This window comes from Mus caroli, chromosome 17 (assembly GCF_900094665.2).
Source record: "Mus caroli chromosome 17, CAROLI_EIJ_v1.1, whole genome shotgun sequence".
Lineage (NCBI taxonomy): Eukaryota > Metazoa > Chordata > Mammalia > Rodentia > Muridae > Mus > Mus caroli.
The window spans coordinates 62718360-62739124 of record NC_034586.1 but is presented as its reverse complement, the minus strand read 5'-3'; the positions used below and the strand labels follow the sequence as shown (position 1 = coordinate 62739124).

Sequence of the window (20765 nt, the reverse complement as noted above, 5' to 3'; positions counted from 1 at the left end):
TGCTGTACTGTGCTGTGCTGTACTGTGCTGTGCTGTGCTGTGCTTTGCTGTGCTGTGCTGTGCTGTGCTGTGCTGTGCTGTGCTGTGCTGTGCTTTGCTGTGCTGTGCTGTGCTGTACTGTGCTGTGCTGTGCTGTGCTGTGCTTTGCTTTGCTTTCCTTCCTCACTGAGACACATGTGCATTATTGGTGATGCAGAATTAGTCACTATATTCATATAATCCAGATAATACTGGTATCCCTTCTTGGAATTTAGTCTAGGCTCTTCCCCACAGTTACCTGGCAACAGCCAAGTGGTCCTGACTCACTATAAAAGGGGCTGCTTGCCCCCTGTTCTCTCTCTCTTGCTCTCTTCTCCTCTTGCTCTGGCTCTCTTATGCTCTTCCCCCTCTCTCCCCACTCCCCTCCCCCATCTCTCCACGTGCTTTATGGCTGGCCTCTCCTCCTCTTCCTCCTCCTCCTCTTCCTCCTCCTCCTCTTCTTCTCCTTCTCCTCCTCCTCCTCCTCCTCCTCCTTCTTCTTCTTCTTCTTCTTCCTCCTCTCTCTCTCTCTTTCTCTCTCTCTCTCTCTCTCTCTCTCTCTCTCTCTCTCTCTCTCTCTCTCTCTCTGCCTTTCTCTATCTCTACTCCCTCAACTCCCCTTCCCATGCCCTAAATAAACTATTTTATACTATACCATCCTATGGCTGGTACCTTAGGGGAAAGGGATGCCTCAGCATGGGCCCACAGAGGCACCTCCTTCCCCATACCATACTGTGCCTCCACCACACATATATCCCTGGCTCCTTTCTTTTTATAAAACACAACATCCATTGTACCTTGTTCCTCACAAAGAGTAGTTTAAGAACCAGCAGGTGTCATCTAGAGGCTCGACAGAAATGCAGGTGACTGGGCCCCACCTTCAGGATCAGAACCTGTGCTGTGACAGGACACTTGGGTGATGTATATGACGCTGCTTGGGATTCTCTAATCTAGGAGATCCTCCCAACGAAACCTGAGAGCCTTTTCAGGACATCATCCAACCAAAAGAGTCAGGTGCTCTACCCTTCCCAGCCCTCAGTCATTGAACCAATGAACCTTCTTCCTGGCGAGTTAGTTACTTCCTCTTTTCCCCTGTGACGTGTGGCTCACAGCCAGAGTCATGATCAAGTGGCTGATTACCTGGTCCAGAGAGACCTCTTTTGCCGTCCATCCACTGCCCTGAGCACGGCTGACCATGTCCTGCAGGACAAAAACAATACCAGTGCCATGGAGCAAACTTGGGATTCTTACATCAGTTCCTTAAATCAGAACTCTTTGCCCAGACAAGTGGAGGTGACCCAGGGAAGATATTCAGGTAGGAGGAAGGGGGATGGTATCTGAGGGGACCAGGAGAAACATGCTCCGTCAAAATCCAAGGAAATGTGGTTGCAAGACTTCAGGAATGGGAGCTGGTGAAGGGAGTCCTGTACTATCTAGATCGTGTTGGGAGATGCTAGGCTAAGGAGAATCAGGCATTTTTTCTACCAGAATGGTCTGCCTGTTGAAAAGAAAAGTAACAACTGCCCTTATTTCTTTTTAACATACCATAACTTAAAAGGGGCAAGAAACCTCTTTCACAAGAAGATAGAGCATTGGAAAAAGAGAGAGAAAAATGTTCTGTTTATGGAAGGCATATAGTTACTTGCTAAAGTATTTTTCTTAGCCATGGGCAATATGAAATATATGGCTAGCAATGCTCCTTGCTACATAGTTGGCATAGTTGGCAACATAGTTGGCATATTTCTGCTGTTTGAAGAGTTATTTATTTACTTATCTATTTATTTATTAATTAATTTATTTATTTTAATTTGACAGAGCCTGGGAAAGAAAGGAGCTATTCACCAATATTGCCTAGGAAGAGGGAAAATGTTATTTTTTTGAGCAGTGAATATTTTTCACTCTGCTGAGAAATTACAGCAATTTGACACATGAAGTCTAAGGCATAGATAAATGTGAGCTTGAAAAATTGTCTTTTGTTGGTTTGATGATAACAAAAAAAAAATCACGTCAATGCTCTAGGAGGTTTCCCATGGTTAATAAGGAGTCCTCCTGTGCACCAGAGGCCATCTAGCACTTACTCTGCATTTTGAGAACACCAAAAACAGGGTTCACCGCTGGAAATGACCAAGGTGGCCATACTGCCCACCGGGCAAGACAAATCATGATGGTAACTTCTGGAAAAAGAATTAATTCAAATATTTTTAACTTTAAAGTAAATTACATATAGTGACGTACTGAAGAGTCTACCTCCATAAAAGATGCTAAACTACTCAATTATTGATCTCGGTCATTTTTCTGTATTCATTAAGAGATCTCTGCTCATCTCCTGTCATATTTAACAAATTTTACTTAAATATTTACTTAAAGAGTTCGTTTACCTAGAGAAATACTAGATATGAATCTCTGGCTGGAACCTCAACCTTTGAGGTTCTTTCCCATGGCAACCTTTGTCTTTCAGGGTCACTTGAAAACCTGTCATTCTCCAAAGGGGATATCATCACGGTGGTGGACCTGGAGCCAGTTTACGTCAGAGCAGAAGTGAAGGACGGTGATCAAGTTCTGGACGTGGTCACTATACCTCTTAGATATGAAGGTACAGGGTACAAAGTGCTTCCTTCTTGGTCTTGTGACTCTTCAGAGAACACATGGAAGGTCATTCTGGTGCTTGTTTGTCAGGTGTCAGAAAAGGAAGGCAGGCTGTCAGCTGGGAGTGGGGAAGCAGTAAGAAGTGGGAGTTTGCCAGCCATGGGCCAGCAGAGCCAACTGCACAGTCCTGTACCTGAAGCAGGGTTCTCCCTTACCTGAGCTCCTGCTATGTCCTCAACTCCATGCCTGTCAGAGATGAGTGGTGAGGAAATCCTGGCTTTTCTCTCTTGTACTGGATCTGGTTGTTAAACATTCCTACGAAAGAGTAAAAGCCAGTTTCAGAAACTGTGGGGAAGACCGCAAAGACACAGACATGATCAGTGTAGCTCAATCGTGGGACCGTTTTGATTTGTTTTGTTTTTGAGACAGGAAGAGGGATAAAGATATTTGTCTCATAATTTAAAGACAGTATATGAGATAAACAAACCACAGCATGAATGACTCTCGTATCTATGGTGGGGTCAGTTAGGAAACATGGAAGAGAGGGGAAGACGGTGAGCAGAAGGATGTAGGGCATCACACCCATGCAAGTGGAGAAAGAAGTAGGCAGAACCTTTAGCAGGAATGGTCAGGATTTTAGGTCCAGGCAAACGGAGAGCTTCTGTGTGGGGCGTTAAAGTTCAGAGACAGGTACAGTGACTGTCACCTCCAACACTGAAAAGGGGTGACTCTGCTGGTGCTTTGGGGGTGCTAAGGCCCCTGTTGGACACTCTCTGACCTTGAAATCAGGGAGGATGCACAGTAGGTGCCAACGCTGGTGTCAGAGCAGAAGGTGGGTAACTTTTGAGCAAATGATCCAAAGGACATGTATGATGGCTTCTTTATCTGTCAAAATTGGAAGACAGGGCTAGAAAGAGGGCTCAGGGGTTAAGAGTACTGGCTGCTCTTAAGTCAGGCGCTCCATTCCCAGGTCTCACACTATGGTTCACAACCATCCATAACTCCAGTTCCAGGCCTCTTCTGTCCTCCACAAACGCTACACAGCATGTTGTGCATAGACACACATGCAGGCAAAACACCCATACACATAAAATAACAAAATAAATCTTTCTAAAACATTTATCAAAAAAAAAAAAAAAAAAAGGAGCATGCTTTGAAGGGGGTGGTTCTGATGCTAAGGTCTCATTCCCCAGTTGGTTCTTGATTTGTCAGTAAAGGAAGCTGGGGCTGCGGGCATGGCTAATTGCTGGGTGGAAGGTATAGGCAACTGGAGAAACAGAGATAATACATTGGTAAGGGCACACTTTTCCAGGCAGAAGATATCAGCGCCCAGCAATTGTGCCTAGAAGGCAAGTTGTAAAGTAACAAACTCTGTGTGTGTGTGTGTGTGTGTGTGTGTGTGTGTGTGTGTGTGTGTGTTATCCTTGGATTCAAAGGTCTTGGGAGGGAGCAGGGTCACCTCCCGGAGCAAAGGCGGCTGGAACAAAAGGGAAGCCGGGAAGGGCCAGTAGAGCGCCAGTCCCAGGCACTATACGCAACAATGCTTAAGTCATGAATGCAGCAGCATTCTACCTATGTGAAGGAAACTGTAGTGGCAGCAAGAGCCTGCCAGCGGCTTCTCCATTCTAACCATAGGTGCAGGTGCTCCCATCTCAGAGTATAGACACGTACTTTCCAGCTCTCCCAGAATACAAGGGGAGATGTTGAAGCATGAGTTCCCTGGAAAAAGAAGGAATGAAAATATAAGTTTTGTTATTCTGGGTCTGGGCAAGCTTTTCTTGGATCTAGATTAACTTGGAAGGAAGAAGTCTCTAGAATGTTCCCCAGAGCCCACATTCCGTGGCTGTGTTTACTGATGCAGGCCAGGCTGTCAGTCTGGTTTGATGTGCAAGGCACAGTCCCTGCCTTTCTCTTCTCCGTGAGCCCTTCTTCTCAGCTGAAGACTAGAATGTTCTTGTTTAAAACTGTAATTCTTTTAGCTCAGGTGTGGGGCTTGGGAGGTGGTGGTGACTAGCTCCACTAGCTCTGGAAACCTGAACCTCTGGGCAGGCTTTGTGAAGGCGCTGCAGCTGGCAGGTGATTGGACACCCTCTCCAATCGCCCACCCGCCCCCAGGCAACAGGCCTGCCCAAAACCCAATCCCCCTGCTAGCCCTCTTCTCCACCTCTGGGCACTGTGCCCCAGCCTCCCCAGGAAGCAGGGACAGAAACTATCCTAAGACACGGGACTCTGTATGAACAGCCAGGAGACAAACCTCCTGGCTCAGGTGTGTGGACTCTGTCCCTGCCAATCAAATTCAGAGACCTGCCGCTCCGCTCTGCTATCAGAGTGACATGGAACCTGCTGAGCTCTAAAGGGTTTATCAGAAGACAGTGGTAACCCTCTCTGCAGGTTCAGGTATGAGACTGGCAAACAAGGAGAAGGTAAGAAGAGACTCCAAGGGGACTAGGAGGCCCCAGGATGGCCATAAAGCAGGAAAAGCAGGCACATCAGCAAGGGAGGTTGCCCTGGAGCTCTTCCAGTTGGACCTGTGAGGGGCACAGCTGGGAAGCACGACGGAGATGCACTCTTGATTCTGTTTCCGCCTTCTGCTTGCTGGCAGGTGGGAGACATGGCTAATTTTGCAAGGTCCCTGCCTAACAATCTGTGACTACTTAGCCAACTCGCCAAGCCACCGATAGACAGGCACACAGTGCTTCAATACTGCCAGGGGCAGTGTTTCGAGAGTCAGTAAGGATGATGATGCTCCATGGTAACAGCTCCACCAAGAGCTTAGGGATGAGGTAATCTGAAGCTGGGCCTGTGGGCCTGTTTCAGATTTCAGTGCAGAAGGTGGACCTGTCAGAGAGCAGAAGACAACCTTGGGGAAGGCCAGGCAGAGCTGGACACCTGAGGAGTTGCTTCCTTGTCCGCATTCATTCCCTGATTAGCATTCTAACATGCCTCTCTGTTAAGGGTGGCCCAGAGGGTCAGATTAATCAAAGTGGAGAACATTCCTCTTTAAATTGCAATCACAAGCATTATCTGTGTTTTGATATTAATCAATCACCATTGACTACCCTTACTATTTTTGCCTCATTTTGGAGAATGGAACAAACAAAATTCCAAGGCCTTGCTGGGTTGGTAGCTCTGTGCTACAAGGCAGAAATGATCTCATGTCGAGATGAAGGGAGGAAGGAGGGCTGTGTGGTGGGTATTAAAATCAAGCAGGCCGTTTCTGACTAAAGCAACATGTAATTTATGACTCTGAGCTAAAAGCTGATGCTTCTTAGAAAAGGTACCTGCCACAGGGGTCACCCACATCAACCCTACATCTGGAGATGTCTTAAGGAACACTTGCCCTTCTGTTTAGTGGGTATGTTGGAGCTGAGTGTGGTGGACCACTGTGTCCAATCCAGCCACATGGCAACTGCGTGTGCCTTGGTTCACAATGTCCTCTTCCTGGTTTTAATGAGTAACAATTTTCCTTAGCATAGCAGAAAACATATACGGTCAATGACAACACTCATGTCTGTTGTGCTGATGCCTACCAGTAGGATATGCCAAAGAAGCGGAGACAGAAGAACCATGGATTTGAGGTCAGAGAAATGGCTCAGTGCTTAAGAACGCTTGCTGCTCTTCCAGGGTACGCGAGTTCAGTTGCCAGCATCCACTTTGGGTGGCTCAAAATCACCTGTCCTTCCAACTCCAGGGATTCTGGGTCTTTGTTACGGCCTCTTCGGGTACTTTTGCACACATACACATAACAACAACAAAAACAAAAACCACTCTCACATTCTGAGCAAGAGAAATAATTCAGCCAAAGATAATAGCAAGTCAGTCGAAAGAAGGAAGACTTAAACACTATCAGGCACAAGACTTCCTTGAGGCCACAGAATAAGGGGATCAACATCCTTCCCCTACATGAAGAGGAAAATCTCTAGCTACTCAAATACCTTCTGTAAAATGATACATTAGCATATAATCTATATGCATCCCTGCTGTCTATTTTAAATCATTTATAGATTATTTATAATAGCTAGCAGAACATACATATTATGTAAGTGGTTAATCTGGACAAGTTGAGTACTGATTTGTTGTTGTTGTTGTTGTTGTTGTTGAACAGTTTAATTATGTAGTCCAGGTTGGCCTTGACCTCGGTATCCTTCTGCCTCATTCTCCTAAATCATCCCCCACCCCCAAAATGTTTTTGACTGCAGCTGGTTCTGTCTGAAGGTACAGAACCTGTAGGTAAGGAAGGCCAGCCATTTTGTTAGCATCTTTTATGAGCTGTTCAGTGAGCTGGGCAAGGCAGTTACTAGGCATCTACGAGGTGTAGTGTGGCAAAGCGATAAAATTTAAACAGTAGTCTGAGCATCGGAAAGGTTTGATTTTGAATGTCAAGCCTTGTCATTGTGTTCTCAAGGGTGGGAACCCTGACAGGGAGGAAGACAGGCACATAGAATCGTGGTGCACACAGCATCCAGACACAATCCTGGACTCAATCATTCCTTCTACTTTCTATGGGTTTTCTCCAGAAGCCCAGTTCTCAGACCCTGATCTCAGACCCTGCAGCTTCTGGAAGCCCAATACCAGACATCTCTGTGTCCAATTCCAGGAGCTGAGTATAGCCCTTACCAGCAGAAGGAAACCAGAACCTCTTTGGATGAACCAAACTTAGCCTAAAGTCTACACTTGCCTGGCAGGTTCTACCTTGCCCTCTGAGCAGGATTTGGAATGACCAAGACCCCTGTGAGGCTAGCTTCACCCTTCTTTCTTGGTTGACATGATGTGGTTAAGTGTCCTTCCTCCGACCCCTCACAAACCAGGTTTCAGGGACCAATCTCAGACCTAACACCATGGCCACAGTTGGCAGTTAGCAGATTCTCTAAATCAAGCCAAACCGGTGAATTCATAGAAACCAATTACCGAAGACGCCCAGGAACGTGGAGCCCGATCGGCATCTTCCCATTGGAGTGCTAAGCTTCTTTCCAATTAGGGAAATGGATGATCTGCTGAAAAGTGAATGTATGGTAATATCAGTAATATCCTTGTGCAGTAGTAATTTATTGTTTATCCATCCACATGTGCCCTCCTCTTCCGGCCACTTCAGCATCTAAGTCTCAGGTCCAGTATGTTAACTTCACAGATAAAATGATTCGTCGGCTCTCCCATCCTATTTGACTGTCCAAGCCCCTGCCAGGACTCAATGGCAGAGCAAAATACATTTTCTGTTTACTCCCTGAACGTGCTATGTTCTGCTGTTAAGCCCAGAAAAGAGCTTCCTAGAGACTGCTAAGGATCTAAGGCTGACACCTGCGTGCCTCTCTCACTTCTCATTCAGAACAAAGCAAGGGAAACAGGAGTGGGATAAACTCGCTTGCCATCCCCGTTAGCCCTACTTTAAAATGCCACAGTTCACAGAACAGCATTGTCTAAGCCTCAGAAATCTAGCCCAGCTCCCATTGCAACCACAGGCAATTCTGCCCTGATTGTTCTAACCTAGATGGCCATGCATTTGTTGTAGGTGGGGGGGGAGGGGGACTAGTGAATCAGAGAGCTTCCTGGGACAGGAGCCTGCTGGTCCGCTGCCTAATGCACCGTGCTTAGGACCTCTGGGAGCCCACCTCCCTGATCACCACGTGCCTGCTTGCAGAAGAAAATGCTTATGTGTCTGTCGGTGTGGATGGGATGTAAGTGGGCTGTAAAATGGAACAGCAGGTGAAGGGAGACCCTGCGGGGAAGCAGCTAAATGGTCCCTCCTCTCAGCACAGCAGATATCCGCATCATCACGGGCACCATTACCTGCCTGGAGAGTGCATCAGGAACCCAGCTGTGGAACCAAGATAGGCAGCAGCTTCAGGCCTGGCACTCACATCAGGAGCCAGGAGTTATGTCTTAGCATTATGAATCTTAAAGCAGCTGAGTTGTGATATCGATGACATTATCAAGGTGAATCCAGATGAGCAGAGAGCCGGTGACCTCCTCTTCACTGATCACTTACATTCAAAGGGGAGAGGCTAAGATTAATCAGAAGTCATCGATGGTAACATTAGATCAGCTAAGTGACGATCAAAGGAAAAATGGAGAACAGGAACTTCGAGCACCATGGAAGTCTTTGTAAAGACATAAGGTTTATCTCGAGCACCCTGTTCGCTTCCTTGACGGAGGGTTCTATGTGTGACAAATGATTAAATCACAGCTGTGTTTTCCTCTGTGCCTCATTTGGCATGTCTTTCCATCCAGCAGAGCTCTCTGTTGGAACATGGAAGGCTGGCAACATTGAATAGAGCAAAAGGGTTTAAAAATCAAATCCTCTCTGCTTTGATGGAGTCGCCAACTCTTCCCCAGAGAAAGAGTCAGCAACGCCCTAGTTACCGAATCCCAGGGGACACCATGTGAGGATTCTCCTGAACCCTGTCTCACTCATGTTTCTGTCTGCTGGGCTATAAGACAAATAGAACACTGGGGGCAAGGAGTCACTGCCAAAGCTGTGACTGATCCCATCTGGAGTGCTGGGACTCTGTGACAGAGGGTTTACTTGGCTTCCCCAACTTCACTGCCAAGCTTCAGTGTATCCAGCACTGCACGTCCAAGTACTGTAACCAAAGCACAAAGCTTTGTCCCTGCCAAATCTGAACAAAAGAAGAGACGTGAGTCTCTGCATAAGATAAGATGTGAAATGAATCAGCCCCAAACCCACCAGCCACCCTGGGCTCTGCTGAGAAACTGAGGCACAAGGAGGCTTGTGTTGAGGCTGGTAACCCCTCTTCCAGGCTGTTCTGAGCCCTGTGGAGGACAGCCACAGACAACAGTTACACAGCCTCCCACCTCAGCACCAGGCTCATTCCAGCAGTTGACAGAGGAGCTAGAGAGTTCTGGTCTACCACAGCCTTTTCAGACCTCCAAGTTCCAGCATTCTGCCAAATTGAAGAATTCTGCTTCCTGTGTGAGCAGAGCTTTAATCCGTGCATTGGCTGTAGCAGTGCGGGGTAATTCACAGGAAAGAGCTTATGAGTCCAAAGCCAGCCTGGGAAGGGACTCACAAACTAGTAGAAATTGTCTTTGTGTGGAACTCCTAACAGCAGGAGCAGGGGCTATCTCTGATACTTTTGCCTGCTTTGAGGACCCTTTTCCTCATACTGGGTTGCCTCATCCAGCCTTAATATGAGGGGAGGTACCTACTCTTACTACAACTTGATATGCTATGTTTGGTTGATATCCATGGGTGAAAGCTGCCTTTATCTGAATAGATAGGGAGGTGTGGATGTGGGAGACAGAGGGGCAATACAGGGAGGAACTGGGAGGAGAGGAAGAAGGGGAACTGCAGTCAGGATGTAAAATTATTATTATTATTATTATAGTAATAAATCACTCAGGCCTAGACTCTCCTGTGGTCCTTCAGGCTGCAGCCCTGCTCTGATTACAGCCAAGCAGGGGCTTTCCTCTCTTTCCAGTCATGATATTTCCTAGGTGTAAAACTGAGACCATTACTAAACCATCTTAGAAGTTTGATTATTGGGACTGAGCACTGTTTTTGAGTGTGTACTTAGCACAGGATACTTAGCTGGGGCTCAGTAGGCTGCCTCTCTGAATCCCATCAAGGGCCTGTGCTCAGCAGAGGCACCAGGTGATGGTGACCTTGCTAGGAGACAGTTGGGAAGGCAGATGCTTAACCTTGACTTTCACCTTGATGGAATCTACAATAAGCTCAGAGAATTCTCTCTGGGCCGGGCTAAGGGGGAACCACCTAGATGAAGTTAGGTGACGTAGGAAGGCTGAATGTAGGCAGCCCTACTGTACAGCTCTACTGTGGGTCCTGGACTGGTCAGAAAGAAGAAGTCAAACTGAGCACAAGTATCTTTGCCCTGAGCCCTCTGGCTACCAATGCCCTCTAACACCAAGCCACTTCAAGCTCTTGGAGCTATGAAGTCTCCACCATGATGGACGAAACCTTCGAATTGTCCTCCAGAATGAACCTTTTCTTCCCTAGGTTTCTTTTGTCAATCTTTTCATCTTTTTTCACAGCTACAAAACAAGTAACTGATATAGAAGGGAGACTGGATGGCCAGATCAAAGGTAGTAAAAAAGACTCTACTTAGGGTATAGGGGGCCTCATCCCCTGGTGCCTGGCAACTGCCTGAATGGTTATGCAAGACACTGCCCATGGAGCACGAAGACGAATCGCAAAACCCTTTCCAGGAAGTAAAATCCTGTTAGCTTCATTTCTCAAATGAACGTGCAAAAACAAAAGAAAAAATGTTTGTTGCATGAAATGAATAATGCCCCAATCCTTCGTTCCTACATCCAACAAGAAGCTGCTCTTGACCTTGACTTTGCCCTCCTGAAATTCAAATGTATCGATGTAAGGGGCAGCCCAGGGATGGTTGAGAAATGCCTTTAGTGGAATGACATCAGCCATGTCATTCCTCTGCTGCACCACCACCCAAAGGAGCTGATAGTGAAATGCAGATGGATTTGTGAGCCAGAGGTATGCTGCCAATGCTTTGGAACCAACCAGAAGTGAAGGGTTAGGCCAAGGAAATCCATGTTCCTTAGGAAGCTCAGGTGAAAAAATGCAAGTCAAATACATGGCCAGGGCAGGAAGAGGCCTCACTAATGGCCTCCTGTCGGTCTGTGTTTACGAAGAGATACCCCCTTTCCCATAGTCTAAGGAAGACTGACTAAGAACCAATGGTTTTCCAAAAACGTGTTTCTCGCCCAAGAGGAAGACGCTTACTATTCTAGCAGAGACAAACTCTGTCTTCCCATGGCTATTTGAACCATAGGGGTGATTCCATGCCTGGGGCAGTCAGCCTGGGATCCCAGGAAGAAGGACCTAAAGGATCCAGTGAGTCATGCCACTTTGAAGGCCCACCAGACTCAGTCACTACATCGAGCCAGAATGGTCATCAGGAAATCCTACAATGTGCCCTTTTATTTAAAAAAAAAAAAAAAGGCCCTTTCTCTGTTCAGCTGATGATGACCTCTTCAGATTTGTGGGCCCACTGCTCTTCTCTTTGGCTTCAGTGAAGCTCCTCTGGTGTGTAAAACATCACAGTTATTTTGGTACTGCTAGTTGGTCAAAACTGGGGAGCTTATTTTTTTTTAAGACTCTGAAAAGTGCATAGCCATATTTCTTCTTGCGGGTGTGTGTTTTGGTCTACTCTGATATACCAGGAACACATCTATTAATTTGTTTCTATTAAAATTTATCTTCTTTGCCATCATAATTCACAGTAATTAAGATATGGAAGCAATCTAAGAGTCCATCAGATGAATGGATGCATATAAATGACATATTATGCATCTGTGATAAAAAATAAAAGTCTGGCATTTGCAACAAAATGGCTAGAACTAACCTAACCTAACATACATCATGCTAAGAGAAAGAGCATATGAGATTTGGAAAGATGTATATTATATAGTCTGATATGTGGAATCTTAAAAAAGCTAAGATATAGACATGGTTTTGTGACCTGCTGCAATGCATATTGATCACAGAAGATAAGAATGTCTTGGTTGTTTCAAATTCACTAAAATTTTAAACACGCTTACCACAAAAAAAAAATGAATTGGTAATGTAATTGATATATTATCTAGTTTGATTGAACCTTCCCGACTCTAAAGGCCACAAGGTTCTCCGTGCTAAGTTCTAAAACGTCTCCGTTTTAGAGAAGAGCATATTTGTCCTAGGAATTTGTTCAAACATGACCACGTAGGTCCACATCAGCAGTGGGATAATTAGGAGAGAGGTGCCGCTCAAGGATCTTTCTAGAAAGGCAGCAAAAATCAGCTGAAAAATCTCTAGGACACTTACTCTGAAGATGAAACCATGGTGGACTCGTTCCCTAGAGTACATGACAGAAGAAGCCATTTTTCTTCACCACTGAGTCCGCACCACAGCCTCTGCCCCCATGCTTTCTCCCCAGGGCACCCTGGTTCTCTGCAGTAATGAAAACCTGACAGTTCCTTGCACTCAGGAATACATTTTCCTTTCAAGGCTTAGATTCATTAAACTAATGAAAGACTGGAAGCTGTGCCATTACACCTTCCAATCTGTAAGTTAGTCAGTGAAGGTAGCCTCTTCAGCTTCACTGTATCGTCTTGAAGACCAGGTTGAGTCTATAGAGGGCAGAAGTCATGGAAGCAAAGAAAAGGAGCAAACGGCCTGGGAGAAACACAGTATCTGGATTAGCCCTGAAGACAGTGAGTTGGATTGCTTTTATCTAGCTAACTTCACAGGGGGTAGAACTTGGGGTGTTGGTGGATTGAAATTGGTGAATGGCGAACCTAGACAGTGAGTTCACTGTTGAGGGACATTGCTAAGGTAACGCAGCTAAGGATGCCTCCATTTCCCCTCAGATGGCACCCAGCGGGGGACCAATGTGGATCACAATAGCATGTTATAGCCAACCATACTAGCTGGCCCAGGGCAAGGTTCCAGCTCCCACATCAGGGCAATGCCTTTAAACTTCACTGTCTCTTTCCTGTCCAGGCATCATTGTGCCATGTACTGATGATAGTATCTCTCCACATATTCCCGTCACCATCCATTTCCTCATGGTTGACAATGTTCACAGTTCCCGGAGAAGAAAACCAAGGTCATCCCCATTCTCCCTCTGACACTCGAGATGCGAAGACATTAGAAACAGCATGTTATTCTCTTATGGTATAGCATGTTATTCTCTTATGGTATAGTGGTGATTAAGCATGGTGATTAAGTTCTTAAGAGCATTAGCAGTCCATCCTCACAGAGAAGGTATTTGGTGCTGTATAATTGATAGAGCTTGCATACTTAACAAGGAGAATGTAACAGACACTTCCTTTAATCTGCCTTAGTACTTGACTCGGTTTCTAGGTTTCTTATGGTTTCATGTTCTTCGTATTTTAGAGTTACTCCAGCATCTTCGATAGCTTACGTGCACAGTTTAGGGCTTACAAGGGCTGATGCGTGGTGATGTCATCCCAATGCTTTTCCCTTTTATAACGCCTTCCAAAAGGAGGTTGAGGAAAGTCTAAGACCACAACTTAACCCTTGTAAGTGAAACTAAAGTGAGTCTGGGAAGTGGCACAACCATCTCTGATTCGTAAATGAGGAGTTCCAATGGGAAGGGGACAACCAGCTAGTAGCATCCTCTTGAGCATTCATGCCAAGCTCATGGTACCAAGTGCTGAATGCAGACTCACACATGCACCCAGTGTGCACTGGAAAGAAAAGAGATGGGAGTTCCCAGGCCTGACTACACAAAGATAACAGATTCATCCATTTCCCCTAAGTTCACTGTGGCTCTCGTGAATCAGCATCCGTTACTCTGGCAAAATCCCTACAAAAAAATAAAATAAACTGAAAAGCAGGAGAGTTTGGGGGTTGGGGCTCACATGTTCACAGTTCTCAATCTAAAGGTGCCTGGCCCTGTGTGGCACTTGCATATGGTGGGAACATGGAACAGGAGAGACCATTCTGGTAGTCCCTCCCTCTCTTTTCTTAGTATGTATGTTCCGCCATCCCCACCCCACTTACAGCCTCTTGTTCCTTCCCGTATGACCTCTTTGCCACTTCCAGCTCTCTACAGACATTCCAAGTTAACATTAAACAACTAAAACTGCAAAGCCTTCATGTGCGTATGAGAGAACGCACAGTATCTGGCTTTCTGGGCCTGGCTCACTTCATCCTGTATATCTTTCCAGCTCCATCTATTTTCCTGAAATGTTCACAATTTTTTCTTTTCTTTTCTTTTCCTTTCTTTTTAAAAGATTTATTGATTTTTATGCATGTGAGTACACTGTAGCTGGACAGATGGTTGTGAGCCTTCATGTGGTTGTTGGGTATTGAATTTTTATGAACCCTGCTTGCTCCCTTCGCCCCCCCCCTCCGGCTCACTCCCACAATTTTTTCTTTAGAGCTGAGTAAAATTCCACTGTGTTTATGGTAGTTATCCATTACCCCTCAGCTGATAGATGTATAGGCTAATCCTGTGTCCTAGCTACTGGGTCAAGGGCAGCTGTGGATGTGGCTGCACAGTATCTCTGTACCAAGAGATGGAGTCCTTTGTGTATGCTCCCACATGTGGGAGAGCTAGGCCATATGGTACTTTATTTCTAGGTTTGTTATTTTTGTTTCTGTTTTTTGTGTTTAAAAACCTCTAGAGTGATTTTCAACATAGTTACACTAGTTCACACTCCCACTGACAGTGTGTAAGAGTCACCCTAGTTCACACTCCCACCGACAGTGTGTAAGAGGCCACACCAGCACTTCTTACTGTGATTCCCATAGAGGTGGCAACCTCATGATGGTCAAGCGGGCAGTGAGTGCGTGCAGACACACTGGCTAGAACATCATGTGCATCCTGGGTGGGACAGCCTGCGGACATCAAGAGATCTATCTCATCGAGCTATTCATCATATTGAACAATTTAAAGTTCATAATTTGTTTCTGAAATTTTCCATCTAGTGTTTTCAGACGTGGCTCCATATAGGTAATAAAGCCCCCAAAAGGGAAGACTCAGATAAGGGTGCCTGCTTCAGTCAATAACTTCTACCTGAAAGAAAATGCTGAAGAAGTTCACCTCAAAATACTAAACCTGTGAGGTGACGTGTGTTAGCTTGACTTGTGCATTCCCCAATGCACACATATTTAAAAACACCATGTCATATCATCGTATAAATGCAGTTTTTATTCAGCAACTCAGAAACAAAACCAATACTGACAGTAAAAAAAAAAAGTCTACCAAACAGTAATGACCCCAGGCGACTTTGTCATGTGTTTGCTCTGACCTCAAAGCCAACACAGATGATTATCTCGGTCTTAGACATCGTCGCTGTGAAGTCACGGTTACCTGTTAACAGCTGTAGGCAGGCACGCAGCAGCTCCATGCTGTAACACAGTGAGACATGGCTCTGTGCATTTTGCACCATACCTGATGTTGATGATCAGGGGCTTTAGAGTGCAATCTCCCCAAGCACCCTGCCTCAGCAGCTGGGGATAGGATTCTGTAGCCCCTAATCCCTGTGTGTTCGGCACTCAGGTTCAGCAGTGGAAATTGCTGGTCAATGGCTTGACATAGGTCTGCCTGTGGTTCTGCTAGGCATGGTAAGAGAGCACAGAGGGTCTCCTGCAGCCGGAGACGAAAGAAAGAAGGGCAAGGTGGGATCTGTAGGGCAGTAGATGGTCTAGGCTGTGCATCAGAATCCCTGAGGGGCTCTAAAAGCCTTCGGTGGCCTTACTCTGGAACATCAGATTTAATTAGGCTAAGGTGGAGCTGGGTCTGGCTGGCAGCTAAGGCTCCCCAGGTGGCTGTAAGAAGCAGTCAGGGTTGAGCATAGCTCAAAGCCACTCTTCTAAAGTATAGCCCCCCTCCCCTGGCCCCCGAGCAGCATTCCTGGGTAAAAATGTACTTTCCTGTGCCCAACTCAAGTTGCTCACCCAGAACACTTATGTACTTGGCCATGCCTCAAGAAGATTCCAGTATACCCTAAGGTTTGAGAATCATCAGTTTCAAACAAATTGTGAAGTTTAAAGAAGGTATTCGGAGCTTGGGGTGCGGAGGGTAGACGTGAGGATGTTGCAGAGAGAGCTGGTTGGAATCCAGTCACTAAACTCGCAGCCTTGGGGAACTGCGGTGCAGAGCTGACTCGGGATGATATGGAACTTGGAAAGGAAAAGAGAAGGCCGGAGGTTGGGACCTAGGCTTCCCAGAGATGTGTCGGAGTAGAGTTGATGAAGAACAAGAATATCGGCCTCCCTGAGCCGAGGTTAGGGAGTGAAAGGTGGTTGTCCAAAGCCAGGTTTACATTGCAGCGTTTCAGGCTTTGTTGTGTTGTCCCCGGGACTGTAGTTCTTTAGCGCTGAATGCTCATCCCAGAGACCCACAAAAGAAAGGAAATCCTCCCTTGGGGACACTATTTGTAATTCATGTTTATTGTTTACTTTTCTTGCTGCACAAAATATCAGACAGAGGCCAAAGAAGCAAAAAGGGTTTATTTGAGGCAGCCAGTCACATTGTATCCATCGTTAGGAAACAGTGATGAGCGCTCAGCTCTGTTTCCTTTACATTCCGTCTGGGACTCCAGCCCACATTTAGGGTTGGTCTCCCCACCTCAGTTAACCCAGCCGAGAATCTCCATCACAGATATGCCCAGAGGCTTGTCTCTTCCGTGATTCTAGATCCTGTAAATCTGGTAGTCACTCTTAACTCTCACAACTGGTACCCAGCAGATAGGGTGAGTTGTGGAGGAAACGGGCGAAGCCCTGAATGTGCCGCAGACAGAAGGTTCCAGAAAGAAGCAAGAGCCACAGAGAGAGGGGTGCACAGAACAGAGAGTGGACTATAGCCTAATGAAGGAGCCGCACCCCAGCTCCTCGGCAGCAAAGCCCTTGGAGTTAACTTCTGTGAGTCCCAGTTACCTCACCAAGACCTTGCTGTGTGGGTCTGAGGCACAATGGAGGTCACGGGGCTCATTGGGCAGGCTGCTCAGGTGCAGCATAAGGTCAAGCTTGCAGGAACCTGGAGCTCTGTCCTCCGTTTCCGGCTGTTGCTAGTCTCCCCTGGCCTTCCTCCTTTTCCAACCTTTTAACTTCGTGTCCTGTGTGATGCTGGATAAACGCAGACAATCACTACGACCCTCTGCATCTTTCATCAGTAACAAACAGGATGTTGTCTGCAGAGCAGTGGTAAGGTTGAGCACTGTAGAGCCCAGCTTCTGCCTCTGCCTGTGCACCACAGAGCTGGTTGTGTTTTGGTCACGGTGTTTACCGCAGCAGTAGAAACACTAACCAAGGCACAAAGTCAAAGGGAGAGGGAGAGAGGGGTGCTTTTCTAGACAACTTGATACAACACAACAGTCGCATAAGGAGCCATGCCTGGGAGTCCATTTGTGCCCTGGTCTATCTCTATACCTTCACACGAGTCTTTCCAAGAGTCTCTGCTGCTATAGGACAGGTTGTCATATGATCCCTCAGGACCTCACTGGAGACTGGTGACAGTGTGACTCTTACCACCACGTCTTGTCCTGTTCACTCACTTTGGTACATTCTACTCCCCTGTGAGAGGTTCTCAGGCATGTCACTGTCCTCCAGCTGGAATCTGTGAAGTATAGTCCCTTCGAGGGACAGCAAGGAGCTCCCAGAACAGGTGCTGGGGCAGATGGGGATGAAGGTGGGTGTGGGCCCTGCACCTGGAGTCTTGAGTTGAGCACCTGCTGCGCTTCCCAGCTGGAAGCTCCTGGGAGCCTCCCCACCCCTGTCTGCCAGGTACCTTAGAGAAAATCAGAACAAAAAGCTTTTATTGATACACTTAAAAAGGAGTGGCACAGTAACTTGCCTACTAGGGTTCCCCTGCTCCAGGACTTAGTGAATGTGTGCCAGATCTCCTTGTCTGAGGGGAGTGAAAGGTACCTTTGCGGGTAACAGCCCAGCAAATAATCTGCCTTATGTGATTTCTGTGCTGTAAGGAGCTGTCAGGAAACTCACCACTCGCCCTGCTTGAGCTCTGTCCTTGTGCCTTGGTTAGGGTTCCTATTGCTGTGATGAACACCATTACCAAAAGCAGCTTGGGAAAGAAATGATTTATTCCAGCTTACAATTGGAGTCTGTCACTGAGGGGAATTGGAGCTGAAGCAGAGGCCATGCAGGAGTCCTACTTACTGGCTTGCTCCCTTCTTATAGCACCAGGACCACTAGCCCAGGGATGGCCCTGCCCACCAGGAGCTGGGCCCTCCCATATCAGTCATCAGTCAAGAATATACCCCACAAACTTGCCCACAGGCCAAGCTGATGGAGGTATCTCTTCAATTGAGGTCTCTTCTTCTCGATGAAGCTAGCTTGTATCAAGTTGACAAAAGAAAACGGAGCAGCCCAACTGAGGTGCTGAATAAGGAAGGACTTTGCAGGTGAATTGGATGGAAGGGACTGTGGGTAGTAAAAATAAAAATACTACTTTGAAATTATGATTAGGATATGATTAGAATTTATGGAACAAAAAAAAAATGCTCCAAAGTTTTAAGTACAATTTATTTTCCCCATGTATGTATTCTTTACGGAGGAAAGAATCTTATGCCGCCCAGAGCGACGGTATGAAAACTATGTTGACAGGTGGGCTTTCCTGTGGTGTGGGTGTACTGTTTGTTAACACTTTAGAGTGGCCGAGTCACAAACTGAAAGCACACATTTTAATTATACAAACATCCCCAGACATGGAACCAGGACAGGGCATCATTCCTACCTGGGCCTAGGTGAGTCTCCCGCCAGGAATTCCGCAGCAGGGAATGGATCTAAGCGTCTTTGCTGTGGTGACAGCGCCATCTTGTGATCCTGTGCAGTATTAGGGAAGCGACGGCCCTGGGCATTTCTCGGTCTGTGTGCCTTCGGAATCCTCCTATGTGAGTCTATGAAAGCCATGTCTCCTCCTGGTGCTGTATAAGTGTGTCTAGGGCTCTTGTGCAGCTGGAGAGGAGAGGGTGGGTTTAAGAAGTAACAAAAATCTTCAACTCTGGGAAATCTCTCTGACTTAAGGAAAGCCATGTTCATCTGTGTGGGTTCTACAGAACCAATTTATTAACTAGGCTAGGGGGAAAAGCGTTCTAGCCTTTTCTGTGTGGTAGAGTCATGATAGGTATAAGGCCTTTCAGGGCCTGATGCTGCTACCTTTGGGAATAGAAATCGCAGAAGAGTGTATCCGTGCCATCCATTCTTTATGTTTCTGTCAGACACTGTAGGTCAATGTCAGTGCTCTTGAATGCAATATTTATAGGCCTCCCGCTGGCCTGGCATTATCTTGTTTTCAGGAAGACATACACGGCGCTGTCGGAGGACACACTCTGTGGTCTTTAGATTTGATGAGCGCCGGCTTGAATGACAGCTGAGGTTGTTAATTATGACTGCTGTGTACCTGGGAGAAAAAAATCTAATAGAAAGCTTTATTGATCCACTTTCAAAGGAGTGGCATGGTAACTTCTAGAAACGCTGAATGAGCTTGCAGCTTCCTGTTCTCTGGAAGAGACAACAGATAACAATTTGAAATGCACAATGACTTCCGAGGGTAGACTTGGGACTTCTGTTTAACTTGATAAAAATTCTGCATTTGATATAAGTGCCTGGAAAGAAAATCAGCCACCCTTGTTAGAGATGGGTTAGGAAGCCAGGCTGTCCCTGAAGAGGTCTATGTCAGTGACTTTACTTCAGCAGCACAAACCTATGCCGCTCTCATTTCCCTTGTAAGTGCTAATTGTACTTTCTATTCACAAGCAACATGCTTTCATTGCATAAAGTTGGAACGGAACAGGTGCCAAAAAAAAAGATGAATCACTCCTATCCCTGGTGGGAGTTTGCAGACTATGCCAGGTGTTTGTTCATTTGCTTGGCTTTGTTTTTAGTGGGGTGTTTTGGTTTGGTTTGTTTCTTCTGTAGATTAGTTCTCCCCACCACCACCACCTCCCTCCTAGATTTTGTTTCTTCAGTTGCATGGAAACCACTTTGAGCCAATTAATTTATTCCATCATATGTGTATATATGTATATATCTAAATAATGGAATATATACATACATCATGGAATAAATTAATCATAAATAAATAATAAATTATAAATATAAAATAAATAAAATTAGTAAATAAAATTTAAAATAAGTAATAAATTAATTATATATAATATATTATGATGATATATTATATATCATTTATGTCATATATAATTAATTTAAAATTTTATATACGATTTTATCATTTTATAATCTGAGTTATCAGATAAAATGTCATAGTCTCACAGTGCTGAGTTTTAGCTGGCCTTATTTCCCGAATGGTCTCAAAGCACAAGAGTAGCTTTAATGTGCCACTGGAAAGCTACAAAGTCTTTCTTTTAAATGAAAAGTAACATTGAGAGAGACACAGTATCCATGTAACTTTTCTTGTGGTAAACTGTCATACTCGTTGGTTGTTGTTATTAATCCTTTCTGTCATTTGGGTCTAGACTGTTCCATAAAGGCTTCCTAAAGGTTTGGGCCACAGCCCTTAGCACTCCTGGGCAGTGGAGCTTAGGGGAACATCACTGAGGGTTCTGAGGAGAATGTTGAAACTCCAGCTCCTCTTTTCCCTCTGTCTTTGCTTTCTGTGTTCTATGAGGTAAACACATTTGTCCCAGGAGCTCCCACTAAGTTGTGTCATCTTCCCACAGAGCCAGAAGCAACA

At 45.9% G+C, this 20765-nt stretch overlaps 1 protein-coding gene across 1 annotated transcript in view; it reads left to right on the top strand.

Annotated features, from left to right (window-relative positions):
* Positions 1–1163: 1163 nt before the first annotated feature.
* Positions 1164–20765, top strand: part of LOC110312178 (protein THEMIS3) — a 41481-nt gene continuing 21879 nt past the window's right edge. The window contains exons 1-2 of the mRNA XM_021185730.1: positions 1164–1333; positions 2477–2611. Of these exons, the coding sequence (XP_021041389.1) occupies positions 1246–1333; positions 2477–2611 (223 nt within the window). The 5' untranslated portion in view covers positions 1164–1245. The remainder of the gene's footprint in view (positions 1334–2476; positions 2612–20765) is intronic.